We start from the raw sequence: 17,365 nt of genomic DNA, 5'->3' as shown, positions 1-17,365 counted from the left end.
GCCTAGCAGGGAGGAGCACCTATTGGCATTTTAACACAGGCCTTTGAAATGAACTGGTTTTAGGGCCCCTGTCCCACTGCATTCTGCAGGGTTTAAGAGCCTGGGTCAGGATTTTAATTTGTTTTTAATGAACACACCTAACATGAGCACATCTCCTCTGCCCACCTTTTTATATAAGTGTTTTTAAAGTGTGGAACCTGCTGAGGAAGGAGAGAAGGGGCCAGGCTGACTCTTTATACTGGCTCCTCCAAGAGCCAGTCATGTGGGGGACCTGTTTGGACTTCTCAGCTGGGCAGGTCAGAGTCTGGACACAAGACTCACGACTGTGGGGATTGTCACTCTGGAGCATGTGGTGTCACTGGATGACCCCCGAATGGATGATCCCTCTGGACTCACTGCCCTGCTGGAACTTCCATCAACTGGGGTCACCAAAAAGCTCCTGGAACACTGGAGGAGTAAACTCACGGGTCTGGACCGGCTGCTGTTAAACTCCTCTGTGAATCAGACAGGGACTGAGGAAGACTCTTTTCCCTGGCACCGGATTTTAAAGACTGTTCTGGCTTTTTATTGGATTATACCCACCCTGTCCCACTGGAGGGAACCTCTGGAAAAACGTTTTACAAAATGCTGGTGAAAACAAAAAAATGAACCAAACTGGATTAGAGACCTGACACCCCATGGAGGAGCTACCTGAACCTGGCTCCTGCATCCAGACCTGAGTGGAGGTCTTTCCATAAACCTTCACTCTCCAAGAGACATGCAGACATTGACTGGAGAGTCCTTCATGGGGTTTTGGCAGTGACCTCCTTTGTGTCGACCATCAACCCAGCAGCAGAGGACCAGTGTCCCTAGTGTGACCAAAGAGAGTCAGTGTTTCACTGTTTTACGTGTCTTCGTCTTTGACCCTTGTTTTTGCTCTACAAATCAGTTTTTCACCAGCTGTGAAGAGGTTTTTACCAAATGGGTTTTTAGAATAGAATAGAATAGAGTAGAAAATACTTTAATTATCCCTGAGGGGAAATTCAGGAGTCATAGCAGCAATCAATAAAACAAAAGTAAGAAAGTGTATAGAAAGTGCAAAAAGCTCCACAAGAAAATAGATGACGACAGCCCGTCCACCACTCTCCAGCCCAGCCAGTCTCCACCTCCACAGGGTCCAGGACTGAGCCTCCCCAGCAGTCTGTTCAGTCTCTGTCTCCTGGATCCTGTCTGCCCACAGCAGGCGAAGCTCCTCCAATGTGGCGCCAGCGTCCGATGTCAGCTCCATCAGCCACGTCTGTGAACAGCACAATGCCACTCTGCCCTCTGGCAGCCCCTCTGCCGCTGGGCTAGCACGGCTAGCTCGTCCATCCCACCGGAGCTAGATCCCACGTTTCCAACAACGATGGATGGAAGGACAGGTCCACGTCGTCACCTCCCAGCTCACCCCCGAGAACCAGCAGGTCATCCTCACCTCCTCGTCCTCACCTTGAGGGAAATCATCAAGCCCTACACTAGTTAGCATTGACATGCTACAGGCTGCTAACAGCTAATTTCACATGTAAACAATGCAGCCATAATTACATGTAGGATCTCCAGACAAACACAGGAGAAAAGTAGTAAAAATATCACTGAAGACAAAAAGTTTGGTGTCAACAAAGATGACGAAAAAGAGACGAAAAAAATTACAAGAAATGGACAAAGAAGAGAGAGCTACTGCAACAGGCAGCTACTGCAACAGGCAGCTACTTGGGCAGCGCCTAGCAACGAAAGATTTTATTCTGGGTTTTAGATTCACACGCTAACACAAAAACAAATCCCAGCTTTTAAACTTTGTTTTAGGTCAGGCCAAGGTGGCAGTGTACTTTAGCAGGAAGAGGAAGGTGGAGGATGGTTTTATTGATGAACCTGTCACTGTGTGCATTAACATGATCAAGTCCAAACTCTTTATTGGTTTTAAATTTTACAAAGCAGCAGGAGATCTGGACTCATTCCAGCAGGTCTGGGCTTTGAAAGAGGAGCTGTGATCTGTAGCAGAGGACACTGCAGTTTGGAGATGTGCTCATGTGATTTATTTATTTATCCATAGAAGCTCTCTGAGGAGTAGGTACATTTGTTTAATTATGTTTTGTTGATCTGAATTCTTTTGGTTTCAAATGAGAGGAAAATAAGGTTAGTTAAAAAATTAAATTCCCTCTCTGTCTCTTTTAAAGCAAAGAGCAGCAGCATGAACCACCTGGACGTGGACTGAACCAGTTGTCTGTTCAGAAACTACGGAAGATGTTTGAAGAAGAAGAAAGACAGTCTGCTGATAAAATGTGAGAATGTAAAAGTTTTCTGTTGTTGTCAAACTGTTCTCTTCCTGCTTAAATCAATCAAAGTTTCCCCTGAAAGGACGTTCCTGTCACAATCCAGATGATCGTCTTTATCCACAAAACTCTGAGAAACTTCCTCTAAAACTGGAATGTGTAACTTTTTCCTGTGTTTATGATTTTTTTAGTATCACAGATAAGAGACCTGGACCTGCTCCCAGCTGTGTGTCCTTACAGAGTGATCGGTCTATGGGTCGGCTTTATAACTTCAGATCAGTCCATCAGTCTGATGGTCCAAAGTAATAATCTCTCTCAGTGTTTTTATCAGAATTCAAACTTCAGAAAAGTTTGTAGTAAATTTCAGCAGAACTCAAACCTTAGAGATTTTCAGTCTTCATGTTTATTCATCAGTGTTTGTGATTCTGTCAGGGTCAAACACCAGAGACCAGACTCTCCTGGACCTGGATCCAGCTGTGTGTCCTTAAAGAGTGATTGGTCTATGGGTAGACCTATTGAGTTCAAATCATCAGAGCCTTGTGTTGATGAAAGGTGAGTCTGTCTAAGGTAACTTCCTGTTGCTGTGTGTGAAACATCTGATCCTAACTGTGCTTGGTGTTTTCTCCGTGAAGATGAACATGTTTCAGTCTTTGTTAAATTTGTGTGACCAGACTTTCTTAGACCTGGACCCAGCTGGGTTTTCTTTTCAATTGATCAGTCTTAAGTTCAGCTTTATAACTTTGAAGATGTCAGTCAGCCTATAAAATGTAAGGATGTTGGAGGTTTGTGTCTTATGTCATCCAGCTGTGTTTAGGATTATTAAAAAACAGTTAAAGTGTCCCCCTGAAAAACCTCTGAGCCACAACCTGTGTCCATCTTTTTTCTTCAATATTCACTGACACCTTTTAACTAACTTTCAAAGTTCTCTAACTTTTTCTGTTTGTGCTTTTTTAGAATTGAAGATAAGAGACCAGGACCTAGACCCAGCTGTGTTTCCTTAAAGAGTGATGGGTCTATGTGGGAGCCTATAGATTTTAAATCATCAGAGCCTTGTGTTGATGAAAGGTGAGTCTGTCTAAGGTAACTTCCTGTTGTTGTGTGTGAAACATCTGATCCTAACGGTGCTTGGTGTTTTCTCTGTGAAGGTGAACATGTTTCAGTCTTTGTCTTTCTATCAGGATCCAACAGCAGTAAACAGGACTGGAGGCAGAAAGACCTGGACTCAGCATGTCTCTTCATGTGTGTCCTGTGTTTGTAGGAGGATCCAGCAGATAGAGTCTATCACATGAACACTGTGTGTCATTCTGTTCGAAACACTCCATGATCTTCTGTTTGTTCCACAGAGTTCAGAGATCAGAGGCTCCCATTGGTCAGTCTGCCCAGCAGCATCACACACAGCTGGATGACTCCATATTGATGGTGTGTAAATGTCCAAACACAGCTCCTCCTGACAATCAGAGCACACACTCATTCTGTTTGAGCTTTCTGAAGAGTTTCCTGATCACACTGCAAACATCATCTCTGCCTGAATTCTCTTCACACTCAGTGTTTGACTGATTGAATGAAGCCGCACATTTCTGAGCTGCTCACACTCACAGGTCAGAGGTCAGAGGTCAGAGGTCAGAGGTCATGCTGGATGCTGATCTCACACAGACTCAGACTTTGTCAGCAGAGAGCAGAGTTGACAAACTGAGTCCAGTTTGAGCTTTAAACAACACAAAGACTTTGCTTCATGTTAATGACAGCTGCTGCTTTCAGCTTCATTCTAAGAAACACATCAGCTCTAAAGTCACTGCAGACTTTTTCTGGATGAAAGCACACCAGGAGATTTCTCCATCCTCAGGTTTATTCAGAATCAGAAATTTGAATTGATCCTCATGGGGACATTTCATTTCAGTTACATCCCTTCCAAGACGTATAAGAAAACAAACATGGGGAAACATAGAAATGGGATGAACCTAGGAGCTGCTGGCTACCCAGCGCCCCTTTGCGATAGATATGGAAAAACATTGGGAGAAGAAAGGAAAAAAAATAAAAAGTCAAATGTAGACTATTCCCAACAGGGGGCGTAGTTTGCGATCAAGAAAAAACACCTCAGCGTATAAGCAGATGATAACAACAAACAAAAACTCAAAGACTTGCACAAATGTCACCGCTCAGCCACTGGGGGGCGCATATGCAGCCTTACTGGGGCATGTGCGCATCAACCCTCTGCAGCTAAACTGTAACAGAGCCAAAGAAGGCGTTGAGTCCAAGGTGATGTGTTCCATGTGACTTCATCTGTGTGTATGTGTAAGCCCATGGACTCCATCCCCGCCCAGACTCAACAATGTCTCTGCGGTCTGATGGTGACAAGGAGACAGCCTCAAAGAGTTCTGACCCAGAGACAAGTTGACTGGAGGAAGGTGTGGGATGGGAGGGGAGGGGTAGAGCATCTGTCTGCATACCATCCATGAAAGTAGAGCGCTTATCAGCCTACCAAGGCTGACACGGAGGAGCCGAAAGAGAGATAAAGATTGTTTGGGTCAGAAAGACTCACTGAAAATGTTTTCGTCTGCCTTAAAGTCCCAACTGCTCAACTCTGTGGCGATCCAAATGACCTAATTTGTCCAGGAATCACATCCTGCCTGTGATTCAGTTTTCATATCGCTTGAGTCTGAGTGTTGACAGCCCTGCACAATCCCTCAATGATGGGCTGCTTGTTGATTGCTAAAAGGGCTGCCTGCATCTTCTGAAGCTTGCGATAAATCAGGAATCCGCCAGCTCCAAGCAGCAGAAAGCCTGTTATCATAATTCCAAATATGTAGAAATCTTCAACATCCTCGACTGAAAGGATGGACAGGCAAACGGTCCTCTAAGTATCCACGGAGTCGATCGTATGCCCGGCTGCAAACATTCCATCGGGGCAGGCGGGCTTTCCTTTGCCCAGTTTCCTCATTGAGAAAATTTGATCAACTGTGTTGAGAGACCAGCCGATCAAATCCATGATTTTAGGTTTTGGTTAGGATACAAAGAGAGGCTCTGATAGTTCAGACAGAGAAAGACCAAGAGCAAGCAGGGCAGATAGGGAGGAGGGAGCTAGAAGAAAAGCGTCCGCCTTTATTCCATAGAAAGTTGATTTGTAGAAGACAGGAACATCCACAGACTAAGAGGTGGAGCAGCTTTGTGATCCAGTCTCCATGCTGGACTCTGCAGACCAGCAGGCTTTCTGTCTGTCACACATGATCTGATCTGACCTTCTACAAGTTCAACCTGACATTTTCTTCTCTTCCAGCTGCTCCAGGAGAACATCATCAGCTTCGTAAAGAGAGAGCTGAAGAAGATCCAGAGAGCTCTGAGTCCAGATTACCCAGAATGCTTTGAGAGTCAGAGGGAGGATGAGGATGAAGAGCAGTGGAGGAGCAGAGAGGCGTTCCTGAAGATCACTCTGCACTTCCTGAGGAGAATGAAGCAGGAGGAGCTGGCTGACTGTCTGCAGAGCAGTAAGAGGATTTGAACACATTGAACATGATGGAAAGAGGAAATGGAGACAACATGGGAGAGGTTTACATTTCAAACTCTGCTCTGAATATGACGCTCACATTTGGATCACATCTATGAGCTGTGACAAACTGTTCACAACTGATGAGCTGAAGAGATTTCAGAGAGGAGCCAAATCAAATCCTTCCTGATGTCAGAAAGTAGAAACTCATCAGACTGATTGTAGCTTCACATCATTCCTTACATTTCTGTTTTCTTCTTTCAGGAGCTGTTGTTCCAGAGTGCAGACGTAAAGTGAAGTCTGGGCTGAAGGAGAAGTTCCAGTGTGTGTTTGAGGGGATCTCTAAAGCAGGAAAGCCAACCCTTCTGAACCAGATCTACACAGAGCTCTACATCACAGAGGGAGGGACTGGAGAGGTCAATGAGGAACATGAGGTCAGACAGATTGAAGCAGCATCCAGGACACCAGACAGAGCAGAAACTACCATCAGACAAGAAGACATCTTTAAAGGCCCACCTGGAAGACAGGAACCAATCAGAAGAGTGCTGACAAAGGGAGTGGCTGGCATCGGGAAAACAGTCTTAACACAGAAGTTCACTCTGGACTGGGCTGAAGACAAAAGCAACCAGGACATCCAGTTCACATTTCCATTCTCTTTCAGAGAGCTGAATGTGCTGAAAGACAGAAAGTTCAGCTTGGTGGAACTGCTTCATCACTTCTTTCCTCAAACCAAAGAACCAGGACTCTACAGGTTTGAAGAGTTCCAGGTCCTCCTCATCTTTGACGGTCTGGATGAGTGTCGACTTCCTCTGGACTTCCACAACAACCAGATCCTGACTGATGGTACAGAGTCCACCTCAGTGGATGTGCTGCTGACAAACCTCATCAGGGGGAACCTGCTTCCCTCTGCTCGCCTCTGGATAACCACACGACCTGCAGCAGCCAATCACATCCCTCCTGACTGTGTTGACATGGTGACAGAGGTCAGAGGGTTCAGTGACCCTCAGAAGGAGGAGTACTTCAGGAAGAGATCCAGAGATGAGGAGCAGACCAGCACCATCATCTCCCACATCAAGACCTCCAGAAGCCTCCACATCATGTGCCACATCCCGGTCTTCTGCTGGATCACTGCCACAGTTCTGGAGGACCTGCTGAAGACCAGAGAGGGGGGACAGCTGCCCAGGACCCTGACTCAGATGTACATCCACTTCCTGGTGGTTCAGTCCAAACTGAAGAGCATCAAGTTTGATGGAGGAGCTGAGACTGATCCTCTCTGGAGTCCAGAGAGCAGGAAGATGATCGAGTCTCTGGGAAAACTGGCTTTTGAGCAGCTGCAGAAAGGAAACCTGATCTTCTATGAATCAGACCTGACCGAGTGTGGCATCGACATCAGAGCAGCCTCAGTGTACTCAGGAGTGTTCACACAGATCTTTAGAGAGGAGAGAGGACTGTACCAGGACAAGGTGTTCTGCTTCATCCATCTGAGCGTTCAGGAGTTTCTGGCTGCTCTTCACGTCCATCTGACCTTCACCAAGTCTGGACTCAACCTGATGGAACAACAACAAACAGCATCATGGGAGTCTAAACTATTCAGAGTCAAACCTAAACTGAAACACCTCCATCAGAGTGCTGTGGACAAGGCCTTACAGAGTCCAAACGGACACCTGGACTTGTTCCTGCGCTTCCTCCTGGGTCTGTCTCTGCCGACCAATCAGAGTCTCCTGAGAGGTCTGCTGACACAGACAGGAAGTGACCCACAGACCAATCAGGAAACAGTCCAGTTCATCAAGAAGAAGCTCAGTGAGGATGTGTCTGCAGAGAAAAGCATCAACCTGTTCCACTGTCTGAATGAACTGAATGATCGTTCTCTAGAGGAGCAGATCCAACAGACCCTGAGATCAGGACGTCTCTCCACAGATCGACTGTCTCCTGCTCAGTGGTCAGCTCTGGTCTTCATCTTACTGTCCTCAGACAAAGATCTGGACCTGTTTGACCTGAAGAAATACTCTGCTTCAGAGGAGGCTCTTCTGAGGCTGCTGCCAGTGATCAGAGCCTCCAACAAAGCTGTGTAGGTGGATCAATGACAGATTCAAAACATGTTGTTCATGACATATGAAACATTGAGTCTGTGCTAAACACTGATTCTTCTCCAGGCTGAGTGGATGTAACCTGTCAGAAAGAAGCTGTGAAGCTCTGTCCTCAGTCCTCAGCTCACAGTCCTCCAGTCTGAGAGACCTGGACCTGAGTAACAACGACCTGAAGGATTCAGGAGTGGAGCTGCTGTCTGCTGGTCTGAAGAGTCCACAATGTAAACTGAAAACACTCAGGTCAGTGCAAAGCTTCAGGTGAAATCTTACACTGTCACACAATGAGCCTAGTTGACTTGATTGTCTTAAAAGTGCATTTATTTTTTGTCCTTTAAGTATTATTAAGTATTTATTAGCAGGTCTTGACATATGGTTTGTATTGTTAGCTCACGGAAGAATCAGTTAAATCAAGTACTGCAGCAAGTGTTATTTATTGAAATTTACCAAAAGATGTATGGGTCCTTCTTATTAAAAAAAAAAAAAAAAAAAAAAAAGGACAGCAGATCTGACAGATCTCTGATGTCCTCTCAGGTTTTCTGGATGTAACCTGTCAGAGAGAAGCTGTGAAGCTCTGTCCTCAGTCCTCAGCTCACAGTCCTCCAGTCTGAGAGACCTGGACCTGAGTAACAACGACCTGAAGGATTCAGGAGTGGAGCTGCTGTCTGCTGGTCTGAAGAGTCCACAATGTAAACTGGAAACTCTCAGGTCAGTGTGAAGCTTAATGTAAGATCTTACACGGTTGAGAAAAACAAAACCTGAATTTATGAGAATAGTGCTCCACCTGACTCAAAGGTTTCTTCAAATAACATAAAAGACAGCAAAAAGATAGGACATTTTGTGAATCTTGTTAAGACTTCCTGTTAAAAAAATGTAAGTCAGGTACTACAAAACAATGATTGTTATTGTGATAAATTGCAAACTAACATGGTTTTTTGTCATTTCCAAAAAGACCAGCAGATCTGACAGATCTCTGATGTCCTCTCAGGTTTTCTGGATGTAAGCTGTCAAAGAGAAGCTGTGAAGCTCTGTCCTCAGTCCTCAGCTCACAGTCCTCCAGCCTGAGAGACCTGGACCTGAGGAACAACGACCTGAAAGTGGAGCTGCTGTCTGCTGGTCTGAAGAGTCCACAATGTAAACTGGAAACTCTCAGGTCAGTGTGAAGCTGAAAGTAAAATCTAACACCCTTTGAAAAATCTCAACCAGTTTATATCCCAATTTAGTGCTTCACTTGACTCAAAGGTTTCTTCGATGTTCAAGAAAGACAGAAAAAGTTGATATGTTCAGTGATCTTTTTAAGACTGCCTGATAAAATAAAAATTACAGTCAGATACTGCAATAAATGAACATTATTTTGATTCAAAGCAAAATAATGTTGTTTTTCAGTCATTTTAACAAGGACATCAGATTTGACAGACCTCTGATGTCCTCTCAGGTTTTCTGGATGTAACCTGTCAGAGAGAAGCTGTGAAGCTCTGTCCTCAGTCCTCAGCTCACAGTCCTCCAGTCTGAGAGACCTGGACCTGAGTAACAACAACCTGAAGGATTCAGGAGTGGAGCTGCTTTCTGCTGGTCTGAAGAGTCCACAATGTAAACTGGAAACTCTCAGGTCAGTTAGGAGCTTCTTTTTTTTTTTTTTCTCCCCTTTTCCTGTTCAGTGTCATGACAACAGAATTATGGTCTGGCTGCCGTATTGTGCAGAACACATTTGCTTTTCCAGAGGGAGCCGTTAGTGTTTAAGGCTCCCCTTGAGTGTTAAAATTATACTCTTTATTAGTCTTTTTGATATATATTTTATACATTAATACACATACACATATATATACATACGCATACATGTATCCATACAGTTTCCCTCCCGTATATTGCCAAGTTTGAAGATTACTGCTTAACTAGAACAAGGTAATATCAGGACAGAAACAGTGATAAAGGGAAAGAATGTAGAGAAGAGACTAGACAGAGGGGGAGAGAGAGACAACAAAATAACAGTAGAGAACAACCACAACAACTGAACAAATGACTACAGACAGGAGAAATAAACAACCAGCTACTGAGCCTAAAAAGAGGCAGTATCCTGAGGTCTTTGACATCATAATCACATGAAGCACCTGTGGAGAGATGAGCTGGAGAAATCATGAGTAGCAGTGAGCACATCAACGACCATTGTAAAAAGGTACATATACGTATATAGAAATATACACAGAAGCATATACTCACCTACACATATAGGGGTAGAGGTGACAGAACAGAATATTGAGTTTGATTTAGGTCAGGTGATCATGCCAAGGTGTGATCATGCAGATGTGGCCCCGCTGCTCCCAGAGGCCAAACACGCACTGAGATGGCCCTCATCCCCGGGCATCCTGCAGCCACAACAGAGCACAGGGCCCAGACAGACCACCATGGAGACAGCAGCACGCCAACCCAGGAGGAGGCAAGGAGGGAGCGTCCCGGGAAGGCTAGAGGCAGGCCCCCCCACTGCGGAGGGAGGACCCCAGGGGGCCAGGGACTGAAGCCCACAGGCCCCGCTAGACGCAGGGCCCCTGATCGAGCGCAGGGGGCAGAACCCGGGGTCACCTGTGCCCAAGGGCCACTCACCCCCGAGGAGGGGGGGTTCGGCCAGGTCCTCGGGAGGATGGACCCAGCCCAGGCAACCACCCATCTCGAGTCGGTGCCAGCCCCCAGCACACCCTGCCAGACACCGGACCACAGAAGTCCTCTCCCCAGAAACCCAGTGTCCCCCGTACTCAACCCCCTGTCCCAACTCACCCCTATCCCCCTCTCATCTGTACCCCAGCTCACCAGCCCACCAGTGAGAAGCTAAAAGTAAAATCCTCCATGATTAGTAAAATCTTAACCAGTTTAAACAGAATAAATGCTCCACTCGACTCAAAGGTTGTTTCAAATAATTAGGAAACACAGGAGAAGTTGGTATGTTCAGTGAATCTTTTTAAGACTGCCTGTTGAAATAAAAATTACAGTCAGTACTGCAAATAAATAAATACTATTTTAAATAAATTGCAAACTAACATAGTTTTCAGTCATTTAAACAAGAACATCAGATTTGACTGATCTCTGATGTCCTCTCAGGTTTTCTGGATGTAACCTGTCAGAGAGAAGCTGTGAAGCTCTGTCTTCAGTCCTCAGCTCACAGTCCTCCAGTCTGAGAGACCTGGACCTGAGTAACAACGACCTGAAGGATTCAGGAGTGGAGCTGCTGTCTGCTGGTCTGAAGAGTCCACAATGTAAACTGGAAACCCTCAGGTCGGGTTTCAGGTTATATTAATGAAAGTGGTCAAACTGGTTCACTTTTCCTCACAGTCTGATTTTCTTCTCTACCCTCAGTCTGTCAGGATGTCTGATCACAGAGAGAGGCTGTGCTTCTCTGGCCTCAGCTCTGAGATCCAACCCCTCCCACCTGAGAGAGCTGGACCTGAGCTTCAACCATCCAGGAGAGTCAGGAGTGGAGCTGCTGTCTGCTGGACTGGAGGATCCACTCTGCAGACTGGACACACTGAGGTAAAACCAGACAACAAGAGCTCAAAGACTGAATGTGAAAAAGAAAAAAACTCATTTCACAAAAAGATCCAGGGGGTATTGCACAAACCAGGATCAGGGATTAAGCTGGTAAATATTGGTTATCCTGGATGAACTTAGCTTCAAGTTCAAGCAGGCCAAGTTTATCCTGGACAAGTAACCATGGTGATATATTCTCTGCAGCTAGCCTGCTCCAAACCAGGCTACCAACCAGGATCAGATTAATCCTGAGGTGGCTCTGCTGTCAGTACTGTTAGACATGAGTGTGTTTTACAGCATCTTCATGGTTTTTATACACGTTACATCATTGAATCATCCTGCATCCAAACATTATAACGGTAGTCTTTTCATTTGCCCGTACTTTAAGTATTATTTATTTGCACAGATTATATAAAGACAAAAATCACATATTAAAAGTAGTGCTGTCAGGCGATTTAAAAAAATATTCTAATTAATTACATGATTTGTATTTAATTAATCTAATTAATCGCATCTTAATCTCATATCTGCCTAAGGTCCTAAAATAAAGAATTTGAATTCCAGGACATTAAAACTACATTAGAAGACGTTAAAAAACATTAAAAAAAAAGGTAGGAATATATACAACACATTTTTAGGTACCCTGAGGCATAAGGAACAAATGAAAAAAGTTTTATGGTTCTATCTTTACAATAACTACACATTCCTGCACTTAAGATAAGCTGATTTGAGTTTTAGGACAGTTTTTGCTTCTGTCACATTTTCACTCGATGTGGACTCAATTTCCACTGCAATATGAACTTCTATACTTCTACTACTTCTAACTGTGAAGAACTATGTACAAAACACTTAATTCAAGTCTTGGATCAAAGAAAAGTGAAGTATTTTCAGTTTCACATGCTCTGAACACACAAACTGTTGCTCATTGGTGCAGAGCAGCCCCAAGCTGAAACATGACACTAAGAAGATGGAAGCAAATTTTCAAAGAATTCTTTAGATTTAAAAACAGGGCAAATATCGATCATTCAGGGCTTGTCCAAAGCAGTAAAGAGTGTAGAATTATCTGTTTTTTACAGAATTGAGCTAGTTTTCTGCAGATTTTCAAAAAGGACGTGTGAATAAACGAGATGTGGACGGCGGTCCCCCAAAAATCCCTCTCGCTTCCCCCCCGGTTTAAAGCATGTTGCTGATGTCACGTGTGATGCATTCAGGGACCGTCGGAAATTTGAAAATCTGACGAGAACACCACTTTTTCCAAATAGGACGAACGGTTTGTAAATGCCAGACATTTAAAAATTAGTGCGTCTTTGAACCCGATCCCTTTGGGGTCCATATTAATCTGCGTTAATTTTCATAACGCATTAATTTGCGGTGTAAGTAATTAATCTAATTACGGCGTTAAAATGACAGCCCTAAAAAAAAGACAAAATATCTGCACAATGAAAAGAAGAAGACAGTTTACTTGAAATCTTTTTCATATTAATACAACACCATCATTGAAAGGTTGAAAAAGATACAAACATAAAACCTTACTCAAACAGGTAGTCTACAATACGATACACATGTTAAAAAGCCAAACATAGAGAATGAGAAGGAGGTGATTAAAAAAGAGAGAAAAGAAATATATATCACCATTTAAACATTTGAACTACAGTGTAACCGACAGAAGATCATTTTGTTTTAACTGTCTGCTAAAAACAGACAAAGTCATGACTTTCCATGTGGATCTAAAAGGTTCCACATCATTCAGACTTTATTTTGAACTTCAACAATCTTCCCTTCATTCATTTGGTCTCGTTGCTGTCAGGCCTAGTGTTTTAACATCATTTACCACGCTGCAGATTATTTTTATATTTATTCTTCACCTTTTTCCAGGTCCTTTTCTGACCGTTTGGTCTTCATGAAGGATGATGGATGAAACAGAACTCAAGATGGAAAAACTGATTCAACAGATAAAACTGACACAGAGTAGATTTGTTCTTTGAACTTCATGATGCTCTACATAAGTAACATGCACTTCCATGGCCACATTAAGGCAAACAACAAACACAAATTTCTACTGTTAATGTTTTGACTTAAAGTCATGAGCTCTGTAACCTTTAACTGTGGCTATGCCAGCTCCTGTGGAGCACACTTTATTCATTGTACATGTTACTTACACATCAAGCCAGTCCTCTTTTGTTTGACAGACTTTCTTCCTCTCCTTTTTATCAGCGTTGATGTTGCCTTTTTTCATACTTTGTCTCTCATTTCTTCAAATTGCTGAAGAAACAGCTCTTTTGTGGAGCAGGTGTGAAGAACGACGCGCGTCCCCTTTTCTATTTTCCATCAGTAATTCTGTGATTGATCTCGTGGTCTTCTTGAGAAAGCCGTGAACTCACACTTATCCCAACGATCCACACCTGGCTTGACTGAGCTGCTTCATTTCATCCTGGCTTGACAAACGTGAAACCAGTTAATCCAAGACAGCACCAACAAGGCTCAGTCAAGCTGCGCCTGCTCATTTCTCCTGGATGTCTTTATCCAACTCTGGTTTGTTCAATCCTCCTCATGATCATCTTTCATGATCAGCTGATTGATCAGGTAAACTACAGCTGTCCTGTCTTCTTACAGTGACATTAACACATCAGATTTCTGACAGTTTCTACGTTTAGAGAGAATTCTGACTGAAGCAGCTTTTCTGTCAGCATCCAGAGTAAAGGCTGTGAATTCAGATACATGAGGACTCTGATAAATGTTGACACCATACGTCTCTGTGAAATGTTCTCTGAAGTTTCATTTGATGCTGTGAAAAACCGCCTCATGTAACACACTCTCCTGTGTGTTGACTCCAGCATCACTTCACCTCTCTGATGGTTGTGTTCTCTACAGAAAAAGTCCCATCTGACTGATCATCCACTAATGTTGTGAGTGAACATGAAGAAGGCAGATGTTACATGGTCAGAACATCAGGCTGATTGAAAACATGGAGAAACACACAGACCTAATCTCTAGGAGACAGTGTGGTCTGATCAAATGAATCTGATCAAATATTATACAAACTCATTTTTCCTCCTGACACAGAAAAAGAGCGGACTACTTTAAAGAGACAGAACAAAGGGAGAGCAGGAATTGGCCTTACTCATTTCAGAGAGGACATGAGAAGCAGAACATGGACTTTATGGATCCAAAGAGCAACAGGCAGCCTTTGCTTTTTGACTCTTTCTGTTCTTCTTTTCCTCCAGGATCTCCACACTGTCAGAAAAAGGGACAGAGTGATGGAGACAGTTGGTTCAGAGGAGTTTCAGCCTGTTTCTCTGTCACAGGGACAAACTGAGGATCACTGCTTCATGTTGAGCAGCAGTTAGGACTCATGTTGGACAGAAAATCACTCTGACTGTGTTTCTTCCTCCAGGGTGGACCATGGTGGACAGCAGAGGTTAAAACCTGGTGTGAAGAAGTGTAAGTGTGGAATCAGTTTGACTCCTGATGAGCAAACAGCAGACTGTCAGCTAACAAAGAATGAAGCCTTCAGGTGTGTCTGATGATAAACTGCTGCTGTGTTGTGTCTTTTTCTCTCCATCAGATTTCTATGAACTCACTCTGGACTCAAACACAGTGAACAGAAACCTTAAACTGTCTGAAAACAACAGGAAGGTGACATACGTGAGAGAGGATCAATGGTATCTTTATCATCCAGACAGATTTGATTTCTATCCTCAGCTGCTGTGTAAAGATGGTCTAACTGGTCGCTGTTACTGGGAGGTGGAGTGGAGAGGAAAGGTTTTTATATCAGTGAGTTACAGAGGAATCAGAAGGAAAGGAAACAGTCATGACTGTGGGTTTGGATCAAATGATCAGTCCTGGAGTCTGAGCTGCTGTCGTGAAGGTTACTATGTCTGTCACAATAACAGAGGAACAAACCTCCCTCTGTCCTCGTCCTCTGACGCTCACAGAGTAGCCGTGTATGTGGACTGTCCTGCTGGCACTCTGTCCTTCTACAGAGTCTCCTCTGACTCACTGATCCACCTCCACACCTTCAGGACCACCTTCACTGAACCTCTCTATCCTGGCTTTGGGTTGTGGTCCTCTGGTTCCTCAGTGAGTCTGTGTTGAGTGAAGGACGGAGAGTCTCCTCCTCTCTACACAAACACAAAGAGCTGCTGAAGAACAGTTTAGCCTCTGCACTAACACAAACTTCAACTGATTCTTTGACTCTTTCTATCCTGTCACATCAGTCTGAATGCCTGTGATCAAAGAGCAGGACTCTGAGGAAAACAGGCTCACTGAACTGGACTTATTTACATCTCTATGGTGAAAAAATCCAGCCTCATTCAGACTGTTTTTCTTCAAAGTGTTGATGAGAAAGTTTGTCAGAGACGTCTGAGCCTGATTCATGAAAGTGTTCTTCACCTGCAGAGTTGTTCTCACCTGTGTTTAAACCGATGAAAGCCATGTCCTCATGAGACTGAGACAAAAAGAGCTGGAGCTGAATGAACGGCTCTCACTGGGTGATTTGAAGCTGATGGAGAACAATCTGGAAGCAGAGACATGGGGCTGCAGGTCGTCTGCTGGATGTTATTGATTTGGACAAACACTTCCTGTTTGATTCTGTGATGTGATGTCTTTAAATGTTTCATATACATTGACTTTGTACTGTGTGTACATTTTGTTTCATAATGAAGTGAATAAATAGTTTGACTATAAAATGAAAGACATGAGATTATTGCTGATCACAAAAGTGGGGCCCTGGCCTCCAAAGGGGGTCAGGATTAGCCAGAGATGATGATCTGGTTTCAGAATGAACACAATGTGATGGTGAATGTATTTATAAAGCTGTAGCTTTAACTTGCTCCATGTTAAAGTGTTAGCTAAGTGCATTTGGATGAAATGTCAACATTAGCTTTTACAGGTTGGAACAAACATGACATGTGTGGTGAATCTGCTGCGCTCTGGGAGCGCTCCTCTCCTTCCCCCTCCCCTCCCTGTTCCTCTCTCCCGCGGCTGCAGCCGGCACAGCTGCAGCGGATCGGCAATCAGGCGCCGGCTACTTAAGACTCTCTTCAGGTGTGGACCGGCGCCAGTGGATTCCGTCCTGCTACGTGGTAGTTTGGCCTCTCTAGTGTTGAGTATACCGACCTCACGTTGTTGAGTACTTTTTTCCTGTGAGTTTTATGCTGATCCTGTTTTTCTGCTGCTTTGTCCTAGTGCCTCCCTCGAGTCCCTGCTACAGCCCTTGCCACCTTCCACACCCACAACTCTCTGTGCCCAGCGCTCTCAGGAGAGAGCTGTTCACAAGCCGGACTCTCATTCTCAATTACTCCCTCTGTGCAATAAAAACTCTTAAAACTGCTTCCTTGCCTCCGCCTCGCTTTTGGGTCCAGCGAGTACCTTGCTAGTTCTGCCCAGAACTGTAACAGAATCCACTGGCCAAAAGTATGGATCCAACCTCTCCAGAGGAGTTCAAGGAAGCCCTCACCCACCAAGGCATGCTGCTTGGAAGGCACGACAAGATGCTACAGGGGATTTTGGAGACACTACAGGGCCTGCACCTCCAGATCAACCAGCTCACCCCGCAGGCTTCCTCCAGTGAGGTTAGAGTGCCCTCTGCTGACAGCAGTCCTGTGCAGCCTGTCCCCCAACCCTCTGGCACTGTTAGAGAGCCTTATGTTCCCTCTCCCGAGCCTTTTGCAGGTGATTTAGGAGCTTGTGCTCAGTTTTTGTTAAATTGCTCTCTTGTTTTTGATTTGCAACCCTCCAGCTACCCCAGTGATAAAGCTAAAGTAGCGTATGTGATTAATTTACTTCGCGGCCGGGCCGCTAAATGGGCTACTGCCCTTTGGCACAGTTCTTCACCTGTGCTTTCTTCTTTTTCAAGTTTTTCCTCTGAGTTAAAGAGGGTATTTGATCACCCGGTTAGGGGGAGGGAGGCTACCAGGAGACTTTTAGCGTTAACTCAGGGTTCTCAATCTGTTGCTGACTACTCCATAGAATTCCGTATTCTAGCCAGTGAGTGT

The 17,365-nt window shown here is 44.5% G+C and overlaps 1 protein-coding gene across 1 annotated transcript; it reads left to right on the top strand.

The window, feature by feature from the left end:
* The first annotated feature begins 2,814 nt into the window (after positions 1-2,814).
* LOC141796317 (uncharacterized) lies at positions 2,815-15,464 on the top strand. The gene is made up of 12 exons (XM_074677355.1): positions 2,815-2,840; positions 3,243-3,353; positions 3,632-3,707; positions 5,563-5,770; positions 6,034-7,837; positions 7,923-8,096; positions 8,388-8,561; positions 9,289-9,462; positions 10,944-11,117; positions 11,199-11,372; positions 14,764-14,810; positions 14,935-15,464. Exons 2-12 carry the CDS (start codon positions 3,304-3,306, stop codon positions 15,462-15,464), a joined length of 3,585 nt encoding a protein of 1,194 aa, XP_074533456.1. The 5' UTR covers positions 2,815-2,840; positions 3,243-3,303.
* The last annotated feature ends 1,901 nt before the right edge of the window (positions 15,465-17,365 follow it).

The sequence above is a fragment of the Halichoeres trimaculatus genome, unplaced genomic scaffold, assembly GCF_033239565.1.
Source record: "Halichoeres trimaculatus isolate MK-OKI-2021-1 unplaced genomic scaffold, fHalTri1.1 fHalTri1_scaffold_10, whole genome shotgun sequence".
NCBI classification, from domain to species: domain Eukaryota; kingdom Metazoa; phylum Chordata; class Actinopteri; order Labriformes; family Labridae; genus Halichoeres; species Halichoeres trimaculatus.
Note: the sequence above shows the minus strand (reverse complement) of the source record. Positions and strands in the feature narration are given on the sequence as shown.

Excerpts from the sequence above, each read along its gene's own strand:
- LOC141796317 (XM_074677355.1), top strand. The coding sequence starts at position 3,304 with ATGTGGGAGCCTATAGATTTTAAATCATCAGAGCCTTGTGTTGATGAA. Across the intron at positions 8,097-8,387 it reads TGTAAACTGAAAACACTCAG|GTTTTCTGGATGTAACCTGT; the intron begins GTCAGTGCAAAG and ends ATGTCCTCTCAG. Across the intron at positions 8,562-9,288 it reads TGTAAACTGGAAACTCTCAG|GTTTTCTGGATGTAACCTGT; the intron begins GTCAGTGTGAAG and ends ATGTCCTCTCAG.